The sequence below is a fragment of the Phoenix dactylifera genome, chromosome 9 (genome assembly GCF_009389715.1).
Source record: "Phoenix dactylifera cultivar Barhee BC4 chromosome 9, palm_55x_up_171113_PBpolish2nd_filt_p, whole genome shotgun sequence".
NCBI classification, from domain to species: domain Eukaryota; kingdom Viridiplantae; phylum Streptophyta; class Magnoliopsida; order Arecales; family Arecaceae; genus Phoenix; species Phoenix dactylifera.
The window spans coordinates 18,233,227-18,245,645 of record NC_052400.1 but is presented as its reverse complement, the minus strand read 5'-3'; the positions used below and the strand labels follow the sequence as shown (position 1 = coordinate 18,245,645).

General features: G+C 38.2%; 1 protein-coding gene across 1 annotated transcript; it reads right to left on the bottom strand.

The window, feature by feature from the left end:
• Window positions 1-9,327: 9,327 nt before the first annotated feature.
• LOC103701301 lies at window positions 9,328-9,645 on the bottom strand. Its single transcript, XM_008783317.1, has one exon. The coding sequence runs from the start codon at window positions 9,643-9,645 to the stop codon at window positions 9,328-9,330; it is 318 nt and encodes a 105-aa protein (XP_008781539.1).
• Window positions 9,646-12,419: the final 2,774 nt, after the last annotated feature.

The window sequence follows — 12,419 nt, the reverse complement described above, 5'->3', positions numbered from 1 at the left end:
TGCAATGTGTTTTTTTTAAAAAGGTGAGACTAATGAGAGGCTCCCAACCAAACGAGCATATCAATTTTAGTGTGCTCTGATTATGCATCTCATTGGAGCTTTTTCTCAACCTGAACAAAACTTGGTCAGCAGAACATCAGGTAGTAGTTTAGTGTTTTATTTTTTTTGGTCAATACGGCAGTTCATATAATTCTAATGTGAGTACATCCAGCTAGATCAAGATAAAGCAAAAAATACAAAAATTGGGGCATGTCCCCTGTAGATGCATGAAATCAGATGGGTCCAATTCTTGCAAAGATCATTCAGAATGAGACACTAATTTGAGAGGTGAGTCACATAGCATACTTAATATGAAACAAAACTATAGTTTCTAAGATCGGTCAAACGTCCCCGATTCTATATTCGGATCCCAATAAACTTGAACCTTGCTCAGACGACCTGTGTTTTGTACCATGACTGCATAAAAGTTAAGCTCTTGGGGGCGCTATTTTAGTTATCAAAAACCCAGGGCCAATTTGGAAAGAGGGCCAGGTTCAAACTTTTGAAAAAATAGAGTCAATTGGACCCAGTTATATTCAGATTAAATTTTATACACTCAATCCGCCTTTTCTACTCAATCTGCCTTTTCTTCATTGTCGGTCAGGTTTGGTTCGAAACTATCAACTTCAAAACCATATGGATAGCCCCAAGGCATGCTTGATCAGAAGTCAAGACCCAACATTTAGGGAAGAATAGAACTGCAACGGACACCAAATTTAAAATATATATATAGAGAATTGTGAAAAGAAAATAATAGTGGAAGAAAAAAATTGGGACAAAAAATAAACCTATTCAAAAAAAAAAAAGAAACAATGTGTTTGGCTCTCTCTCATAAACAAGCCTTATGCTTCTCCAAAACATCTTTCCTCACAAGAAAAAACGGTTCTCTCTCTCTCTCTCTCTCTCTCTCACATAAAAAACCCTCAAGCTTCTCCAAAAACATCTTTCCCCGTTAAAAAAAAGTTCTCTCCAACTCTTCATGTAATTCTCTCCTTCTATTTATAAAATTACAATCTCTCTCATATTGGAAGATAAAATCATCACTATCCCACTCTAAATAAAAAATAAATTCAAATATAATAATTCTAAGGCTCAACCTAATTAAAGTGGAGTAGCACCGAAAGACATGCTATTCTAACTAGCATTAAAATAAGAAATCAAGATAAACTACAAATTGAATTCTAGTATAGATAGGACGAGCGGTGAACTTTCAATATACTAAATCCTGTATGGTGAAAATAATAAAACTCAATTTATCAATTGAATGATGTACAATAATAATTCACCTCGTTGGATTTTGGGGGGAGGGGGGGACCAAAAGCTAGCAGGCCCATTTTCCAGCCAACCCTCAAAAATTCTACATCTCCCCGTTCACGGCACCGCTATCCTCTTATATGTACGACGCCTATCTAGGGTAATTAAGAAGGTCTAGAAATGTTTTGAGACCTATGCCATTGACAAGTTTCATGCAAAAGCAATCACTCAGGTGGTTTTTAGTTCATTTTTTATGTGGCACACTTGATCACAAGGTCAATCCAAAGTGCAACAGCATTGCAACAAACCAGATGCGTGATTTTTGAGTAAGATTTCTGAATTATTAAAATATTAACTTAATACTTTAACCTATTCAATTTGATGCATAAATAAGACGTTATATATATTTATTCTAATCAATACTAGTTGGGTAATTAAGTATTTCACTTCCTTCATCTCCTCTCTCTCTCTCAAAAAAAAAAAACGTAAATAACATAATTATTTTCATAGATTTCGCCAACAGGTTCTGGTTGCCTTGGAGAGAGATCCAGGCATCAAATTCTAGTGGACCCGGCATTCCCTTTTCTCACAGAATTTATCAGGTTGACCAACCCGGCTCATGTCCATTCTATGATGCTAGCTGGTAGTCTGTCCGAGACTCAAAGCTCATCATCTAACCTTAATCCCGCTAGAGACATTGACTTCGTCGTATCATCTCCTACATGCCATCCGTTGTTTCCACGTACCATTTTTCTCTCGTTCTTATCCTCGTTGTCATGCTAGAGATGCCGTAAAGCTTTGATATGCGTATCAAGAAAAGGAAAAACAACTTTGATGTAGACCAAATCTTGCGCGATCAGCGGGAGAGAGGGACAATGTAGCATTCTCCTCCGGAAGACCGGGGAACCAACAACCATCTATTTGGATGATTAGGTTGAAAATTCTATAAAATATATGAATTGAACTAGTACAACTAGTAAAATCATAAAATTATCGAATGGATTAGGTCTATTTTGTTTATGTATGTATTTTTGTTTACCCAAATAGGCTTTCATTTGTGGTTCGGACCAACGAGACCGTAAACAAAAATACATACATAAACCAAATATGAAAATATAGAGAACAAAAGGGAGGGTTGTGGTCCAAGCCACAATTGCACTAATCATGATGATCCTCTTATGAAACATGGAATGCCAGCGGTGGAAAAAGAATCTTAGGTAAGGGAATTAATTATGACTTATATTAGTATATGAAAAGAGAGTAAGATGTATATAAAAAGAGGTGAATGGTGAAAAGGTGTGAGCGAGAACGCATGTATCCTTTCAGTCAATATCCTCTTGGAAGATTGGGGCGACTCATTTTGGTACTTTTACCGTGAGGGTCCGAAAAGTTGGTAGAGGCGACTATTTTAGTCTTTTATTGTATGCGCTTTTTGTTGCTATGCTTGGCTGTTTCTCTTTATATTTCAAAAAAGGTGATTGGTCTCTGAAAGCAACCTAGAAAAGAAGAGAAAATACGTATTGCATAGCTTGATCGATGTCCAGTCCTTAGATATTATGTTTGTCACGCATCAAATATGTAGTCTTTTCACACTAAGTATGCATTTGGTTATTTGTAGTTGAAAAATGTACGTAGTTGGGATAATATGGGATTGTGGTTCTTGTATTTGCAACTACACTTTTCGTATTTGGTTCAGTAGATTTGCAGTTCTAGTAAAATAAAATCTCATATGTATTTACCTGCAAATAAGAACTGTAAATGCATTCGATTGCACTACTAAAACAATATTATTTAAATCCAACATAAAAACACCTCTAAAGCCTTATCTTAAGGCAAATTAAGCCTTAAGGTAGTTTACAGCATTTATAGAATTTTAGTCAACTTACAGCATTTCAAATAGTGAAAAAGGATCATATCTTGCAATTGTATTTCACTTGCACGCGTTGACAAGTATCTGATATTAAAATAATATTTTACACGAGTAACCAAACATGTTGAGTTTCGCAAGATGATCAATGATCATAACCATGGCCTGCTGGAGTTGCTGCTCAATCCACCAGCCTCCATGGCGAACCTTAAAAGAGTGGTTAGGTGGAGAGACCGATGCCAAGTATTGGAGATGTCATCAGCACTACGGCAGCGGACTGCGAGACCCAACGGGTGTACTTGTGCGTGCTTTGTCCACGGCGTTTCGTTAAAAAGTACCCACAGGCCAGAACTGGCACCAAAGCTTTCACCCCCTTTTTCTTTTATTATTTTAAAGCAACACAAAGGAGTAGGTGTTACTGGAGCCCAACCAAATGAGCTCGGCCTCTCGCCTTCACGCCGCTCCTCCAATTACAGGCGCCAGTTACGGGCCATGCCCTCCTCGTGGTGTGGTTCAAGTTACCGTCAGAAGTCTCGTGTTTGACAGTCTTTCTTTCTTGTCTTCTTTTATTAAAAAATATTGTCCCCTCAAGGCTCAAGGGCACCTCCAACTAACTCCCACACGCCTCTCTTTATATATTTGTTTCATTACATGGAGGCGCTCGCCACATCTCTCTCTCTCTCTCTCGCTCTACCTCCATGGGCAACTTCTTACCTTGCTTGGGCCGCGGAGCCGATAGAGCCATGATTTCTAAGGCCAGCAAACAAAAGCTCTATTGTTTTGATGACCCCATGAAGTCGCTTCGCAAGTGGAAGAAGGCTAAGAGCAGGGGCGGCACAACAAACACCAGTGTCGCTTCAAAACCTGTTTTAGAGGATCATTTGGGGAAGGGTGATGAGAAGGGAGTCATCAGAGTAAAGGTGATGATGACAAAGGAGGAGGCAGCTCGGCTTCTATCCATGTGCATCCGAGGTGAAGAGAAGACACTGGCGAACCTAATGAGCCAGCTCGAGAGTCGCCATGCAAGTGTGGTCGCCCTCGGATCAAGCCACGGTGGGTGGAGACCGGTGCTCGAGAGCATTCCTGAGGAATATTGTTGAGATCATAGCCTGAAGAATACAGTTGTATTGGTCTTTATAAGCTATCTCTTCTTATTTTCTCTTCATTTTTTCCTCAGCAAAGTGGTCGCCAGCCATTGCTCGGGCATATCATCGGGACATTAGCGAGAGAAAATGGGATGAGAGGAGTTGTACACATTCTAATCCATCTCATTGCATGTATAATCTCCATGAACCTAATTCCTTGGAAGATAGTCTTCAAGGATTTGTTCCCACCCTTGTAATGGAAATGACAATAGACATTTAATTACCTGATGAATCTTATATATCTTGTTCGGTAGATTATTTACATAAATCTCTCCTCTTATGAAACAAATCACAGGCTTTCCACCATTTTTGTTCGTCTAATTCTTAATCAGCAACGACCACCATTCTTCAGCTTTAACAACGGATGCACATCTAATCCCTTTGGACCGTACTCCATGGCTCCATGCAAGACATCCATAGATACCCATGTTCTCTCTCTGTCGTACGCTCGTGGGGCAAGTGGGTTAGGCGAATCCAACGCATAGCAACAAGATCTTACAAAAATAATATATGCAAGCCAGAGGAGCAGTAACGATATATCCGCCCGTGATTTGCTTAATTAATTGGACGGTTGACGCCGGGGAATTTCGTCTGCTACAATATACAACAAGAAAATGGTTCATCGTGCTTGGTGGGCACATGCCAATAATTCTACGTAACCGAACCATGGCACTAGCATTTGATGCTTTTGGGGCCCCCCAATTGGGGTTCTCGTGTGAACTATTGTAGTAGGTTGTTTTGACCCTCCAAGATATATTATGAAATAGTTACCAAGGTCCACAAGAACTTTAGGCCAAGGCCTTTGCAAGGGAATCTCTTTAGGCTTTTGCGCGGTCTCGGTTGCTGACGGAGGGTGATCCATTTCCTATGGACACTTTAAAGTGATGCATTAATTGGGTTGTATTCTTATTAGGAGATCATTTCATTTTAGATCTATGGTAGATTCGGTCTACCTAATAATTTCTCCTAATAATGACGAACATCTCTCACTAGGGACCATACTTTTGTCGGGAAAAGATTTGGCCAAGCTGTGCCAAAAGCTTTGGAAGATAGTAGGAGGAGTGCCTTGCTGTGCAACTACTAAGAAATTGACATGCTTGGAAGAAGAATAGAAGATAAGAAGATAACTTGATGTTAATCCATAAGATAATTGGACGCTAGAAGAGATTATATAATTTGTAGATGTGGTTCCCTCAAAAAATTAGATATTTGTATCCGTGGAAATCAATTAATCACCATGGCCAGGAAATGCTGAGACCCTTGATTTTGTTTGGTTAGCTTCGTCATTTGAAGATGTCACGAACTCAGTCTTCATGTTTATATGGTAACACAGATATGATCAGCTGCATACAAACACTTTAAATGGTGCACTAGCTGTCTTGAATGTACATAGTTAATTCTTTCAAAAAGACAGGAAATCAAAGTTGTAAAGAGAAGAAATTAGACTGATGTTCAGAATATAGTGACAATTTTCATCAAAAAAGAATAGGATTACGAGCATGACAATGATGAATACGGTTTTGGCAGGTAGTATGAGGACTGGCTCCAAGGTCATATATTATGCATTACAAACTCATACAGAAACTTTTGCGCCTAGAGTAAGAAAAAACGAAAGAAAGAAACAAGAAGAACCTATAAGAATTGCCGGTAGTCACATAGTGATGTGTAACTGAGGGCAGGCTTGCTTTTCTAATAATGCTTTTGTCGGATGAGTCTAATAATGCTTTTTGTGATTATCAATTATTATGGGCGGAAGACTTCAGGTTGGATATGCTTTGGAAGATGTCAAGACTCAAGAGAGATATTTCCAAAAAGTTGTTTTCTTAGCAAGTTGTGAATGATGAGTTGTTTGTTTTTTTTTTCTTTTTTCAAGAGGAGGGCTTATCGATCGATATGCGGGGTCATTTATGTACTAGTCCCAGGCTAGAAATCCGAGTTTCCATTAATCAATAGAAGCATGTAAAAAGGCAACGTAAGAGTCTAAAATCTCTCCTCCCACTCCTATCTCCTTCGGAGTGGAAAATGGTACAATATTCTCACACCAATGTTCTTCCTATATTGGGAAGAAGGGAGACCTTAATGACTCGAACGTGAATTAAACCTCCAAGAAATCAAAGAACCAGTGCAGGGATGTAGAAAGAAAGCTTTTGTGGAATTCTCTCTCTCTCTCTCTCTCTCTCTCTCTCGCTATATGATACAAAAGATTCATTCCCATCACCCATTCATCAAGAAAATGAAGAGGTACATGAAAACCGACTCTTGAGCAAGTTCGGTTAAAAGATGGAAAACGAGCCCAACCTGTTCATAAAGAGCCTGACTTGTTATTCGAGGAAAATTTCAGCTATTAACATCTCTTGTGCAAAGAAAACTCTACCTCACAACGTTGTTAAGATTGTAAAACTATGAGAATATTTATAATTATAATCATGTGCAGCATGTACGGAGTAACGCTAGCCACAGATTCTTCCGAGAAATACAACCCCCTAAAATTATAATCGAGTTCAAGTAGGTTGGAAGTCTTTTAATTGTGCTAGTTGTAATAAGATTATATTTCTAGTTTATCTTTGTTTTTTATTCCAAAATTACTTAGAAAGTTTATCTTTTTAGTGCAAGTCCACTTTAGTTTGATAAGCTTGATATATTTAAGTTTGTTTTTTAGTTAAAATGGAATGTTGATATTTTTATCTTAGAGTGGGAGAGAGAGTATGGTTTTATAAATAGGGAGAAAGAATTATGTAAAGAAAAAAGAATTCTGAGGCGCCTTGGTCTTTATTTTCTTTTTAATAAATTTATTTTTCTCTCCTAATTATTTTTTTCTATTATTAATTTCTTCTCGCAATACTCTGTATTTTTTTTTCTTTGTGTATGTGTTTGATGTTTGTTCTGAATCATGGATTGGTATGATTGATCTACTTTGGATAACATAGCATTCTACAAAGCATGCCCAATTGAGCATCACCCAGTTTCATGCCTCTCTAATAGAATCAAGATCTGGGTGTTGTTAGAACAAATTAAGAAGCGGTTGTTATAAAGAGCTTCTGAAGACTCGCTGTATACATTTGTATACTTAAAAGAAAATTGGGATAAAAAAAAAAGAAAAAAAACTGTAAACAGAGTCATCTCCATCAGCACGCCACTGGAAACAAGCCCCACGAGAATGAATAGTGAAGGTGGGACCATGAGACAATGAGTGGTGGGATGAGAGGGTGCCAAAGTAGGTGTCATTTCCAATCCATTAAGAAATTGCACATCTTATTAATCCAACCATGCAGAAGGGAACGAGGTCTCTATCCTATACCTAAAGGCAGAAGGTTAGGGGGTCCAAATCTCCCCAGAAGCTGACTCCTAGAAAAAAATGGGAGGCCCCACGAACCTAGCTCCCTAACTATAAACTATAATGTTTAGGACAAAAGAACCGAAAGCATGGTTGAAAGCGGTCCAATCACCTTCAAAAGCCCCTTCCATCCGCGACCAATTTCAACAGTAAAAAAAAAAGAGCATCTTAAGTGTAAACTTAGTGAGGAATTTCTTGACCCATTGGAGTAAATAATCTCTTAAACATCTCATGGTCCATCAATCCACCTACCACGTGAAGAGTTTTATGTAGCTTAAATGAGCTGAAAATAGCCGATGCCTATAACTTTGTCGGTATCCGACAGTTGAATGCGTCTCTCTTTCCGAGCTTCCTTTAAGATGGTTGAAATTAATGGATACGTAGACGAACGTCCACTTGCTTTAAGCTACACTCCATCAAAGTCCAAATTTAGGACGGCTGAACGACGGGGTTTTCCGGGCTTGACCATTCTAAAATCCATGGCATTAGGCATGTTCAAATCTTCCGTCGTGGTTCTTGTATTTTGAACCATCTAGTAATTAATATATCTTATTGCAATGTCCATTCTACCTTTTGATAATCCGCGCACTGGATCCATGATATATATATATATATATATATATATATATATATATATATATATATATATATATATATATATATATATATATATATATATATATATATATATATATATATATATATATATATATGTAGTTATCTTACTATTATAACGCCAACTCTCCCACTTCGACCATATCTCAGTTTTTTCGGCTATATCTAACCAAGCATTAACAAATCAAATGTTAAACAGTATTTATAAATTAGCAAAAATTAGTATTTATTATTTTTGAGTAGGGCTTTTTAGATGAATACCCTCATAAATATCGAATTTTGCATGAATATTCTTTTAAAATTGATATTTGTATGTATACCCTCGTAAAACACTTAGTTTGCTATTCTACCTCTTTTTTTTAATGCTTGTTTTTGCATATGTACCTATGTAGTCAACGTTGTTAAAAATTAACGGTTTCAAATTAAAATGACTAAAATATTCTTAATGGGTAGATGTGCAAAAAATATATATATTTATAAGACAATCGCAATAGAGAACAAAAAAATAATTTCAAAATTTTATTTTATTTTTAATTAAAATAAATATTGTTTTTATTAACGATATTAGAAGAACCGTTATATTAAGGGCATTTGTGCAAAAACAATACTTTATTAGAATATAGAAATAAACATAAATTTTAAGAGAGTATTTACGCAAATTTAAATTTTTAGAAGGATATCCATGCAAAAAACTCTTTTGAGTATCGCGGGGGAAAAAATAGTATAGCCATGAAATAATGCTAATCTTAAAAGAAGGATATTGTGGTTATGGATGAGACAACCAAATCAAATATATAAATTTGAAACAGCATGCAGCAAGTCCCAAACATTCTTCTGATAATTTCTTATTTATAATATTTAACATTTACAAACAGTGGAATAGATACAGCCTAGCTAGAATGGTATCAGAGAAAAGAAACAAGAAAGATGTTGCAGCTACAAGCCTATATATTCAGGGAACATGACATCAAAACATCAGCATCTCCCACTTTAATCATGGAGAATCAAAAAACTAGAAACCCTAGTACTTACAAGACTTGAAGATAACTACAAAAGAAGAGCGAGGGGGAATCTCATCCACCCGTTCCAAAACTCTGGACCTCCGGGACCTCCATTATGCTCTCCAAAGAGGGTTTCCAACCTTGGGCTTTCCCAGCTCCCTCTCTCCTCCTCCGCTCCCTACCCATCTCCATCAACACATCCTCCAGCCTCGTCTCCTCCTTCTCCAGCTGAAGCATCAACCGCTGGAGCTCCCCTCTTGTCAGCAAGACCTTAACCTTAAAACCACCCTCCTTTCCATCACCAACAGTACCGCTTTCTCCTCCTACTCCTCCTGGTTTCACCGCTCCCTCCTCTACCCTTGGCGAACAGCTCCCCATGCAGTTGCCCATGGCTCCTTGGCTCTAAGCGAAACTGGAGACAGAAAGGTTGGTGGTCTACAAAAGGCCAGCTTTGGGATGGGTCGCCTGTGGCCCTCATAAGGGTCTTCTCCATCCCGGTAGAGTAACATACATCAGGCCCACTGGAAAACGCACGACTTTTAACCACGGCCCACGGAGAGATCCGCCGACCAGATCTTCGCCGAAAAACTCGGAGAGAATGGAGAAAAGAAGGCCGGCGATGGCGTCTTTAACCCTTCACTCTCGTCGCACTTTCGCTTTAGAAAGCGACGGCTGCTGCTTTCCTTCTACCGAACCGGCGAACCCCCCGGGCTGCGAAACACCTGCAGCCTCGGCTATAAAGAATCCCGCCGGCCCCCCCGGTTCAGCCAATCACTGCATTCCACGTGGCATACCTAACGTGCTGTGGACACGCTAATTTAGGACACGTCTCCATCCCATGGCACCAGCCTAGTATATTTTACTTTTATATAAAAATAAAATAAAGATTGTGAAGTGAAGGCTGCTCCCTCTTCTAAGGTTTGTTTGCAATAAAGCCCTACTCTTTCTCCTCTCTTTCCGTTGTCATCCAGAGTAGATTTTAAGATCCATTCTAAAAAGACAAAACATCCCAAATCCAATTCTCATAATTCCTCACAAATCCAATTTGATGAGCCCTCAATAGCTAACAGTTTACTTTCATTTTTAGCAGAGCACTTACTTCTTGAGCAATGTTTGAAAAAGCCCATGACAAGAGAAAGGCATATTATAACTTGTAAAAGACCTGTAGGTGATGATCATGTCAAATCTTCGATGAGTTGAGATATAGGCTTCGGTGAGACAGTTCAGAGAAGTGGCAATATTTAATGCTTCCCAACGTTTTCCCACGCATGCAAGTATTCATACTGGTAAATTTACCAGAATTCTTAACACTTGACATAGATATCAAACTTAAAGATATTCATGTTCAAAATTCGTTCATGGGATAAAAAGCATTTTCAGATATAAATCAATATCAGCAGTTTATGTCTATCATGGACATGAGAAATCTTGTATCAGCTACTACAATCCGAGTTGAGGTCGGTCACAATTTTAAGTTAAGAGATCGATTGGTGCCGAGGTATAATAGACGTGCCTAATTAGATGAAATTTTTGAATTAGATCGGGGCGCAGGCATCTTTCTTCGGGATCAAGGTGATTAAGATTTTTTTTAGATTTCAGCAACCGACCAGAATGGAAAAAAAGGCACATCAGCTATAAGAGTCGAGGAGTAGCTTCAGGACACTAAAGGACCGAAAGACAAGCACTAACCTGCAAGAAAGTCCGCTTGCCGGAAGTAAAAATCTAAAGTTCGCCGACAACTAAAAATAAAAAATCTCACGTGAAGCAGGATCAAAGACTCTTTGATACTTCTTGTCTATGATCCATAGTCGGCAATTATTGTGGCCCATGCCTGACAGCCGTCGGATGGGACTCGCCACAAGAGATCAGAATGCATTTGGTAAACGAGGCATAGGGCTTCTGCTTCTGGAAATAGCCTACAATTTTAAGAAGTGAAATCTGGATAAAAGTAGAAATAAAGAAGAAGAGGGGTGTCCTTCGCAAGCAGAGTAGGCCATCCTCTGCCGACAGTGCAAGAGGGAACAAGGACATGGGGCTAGAGATGTTCCAGATTCTGAGGGCAGCAGTCGTTGTAACTCATAAAATAGTGTTTAGGACCTCACCTGCTCTCACAATCTTAATTTAAGATTTTCTTATGTTTTTTTTTTCTGATGAAAAGATTTTCTTATGTTAAAGTTGAGTAATGTCCCTTTCCAATTTATGTTTCTCACATGACGCTACCAAAAGTTCATGGTAGTAGAAATTCAATACCCAGGACCTTCCATTGGATGGTTCCACTCTAACACCTAGCACAGTAGAACTTTTGTTTTCCTCTTTGATTTCTAAAGAGCAATGATGGCTATTTACACCTTTCACATGATCTATATCATCTCCAGATATTGAAATTGAAGCGATCGCAGATTTTAAAGCCATATATTTGTTTCACAATTAGGAATCTACTGTGGGATACTTTCTTGATCCTAAAGCCTCCTTGTTTGTGGGATAAGCATGAGAGGGAAAAAACAGTGCAACGGACAAGCAAATGGAAAAAAAAGAGGCTAGGAAAATAACAGAATAGCTATTCAATAAGTAAAATTCTAATAAACTACTATTATAAGAATATACAGTCCAAGAACGAAACAAAAGGAAAAAGATTTAAAAATTTGGCGACCATATTGATCATCCCCTGTTAAATTGACTTCTGCAGATATTTTAGTCATTTCCATTTGCAATACCTAAGATACTATCACATTAGTGTATTTCTATCAAGCATCTTAGTGTAATATCTAATACCCTGATCCAGAAATTTTAGTATATCAAAACCCTCCCATCTAAAGCGCAATGTAACGAAGACAAGAAGCCATCCCTGTGAACTAGGAGTGGCTAGAAAACTCACAACTCATCTACAATGACGATGAACACAGGCTGCTGAACCGAGGAAAGAGGAAGACTGTTGGATGAACTAGAACTTAGAACTTCTTGATATGTCCCCATCCTTTCCAAGCTATTGGAGTACATGAGCTGTATGACCAAATGCATTTTCACAAACTTCTTAAATGTATTCGCTGGTTTCTTCCATCACACTAACAGAAAGTAGACATGATGAAGCAAATTATTCTATCAGTTCTTTCCTTGACAGAATCCAAGACCCGCAAGTATCTTTGCCATTCAAAACAAAGTTCAGA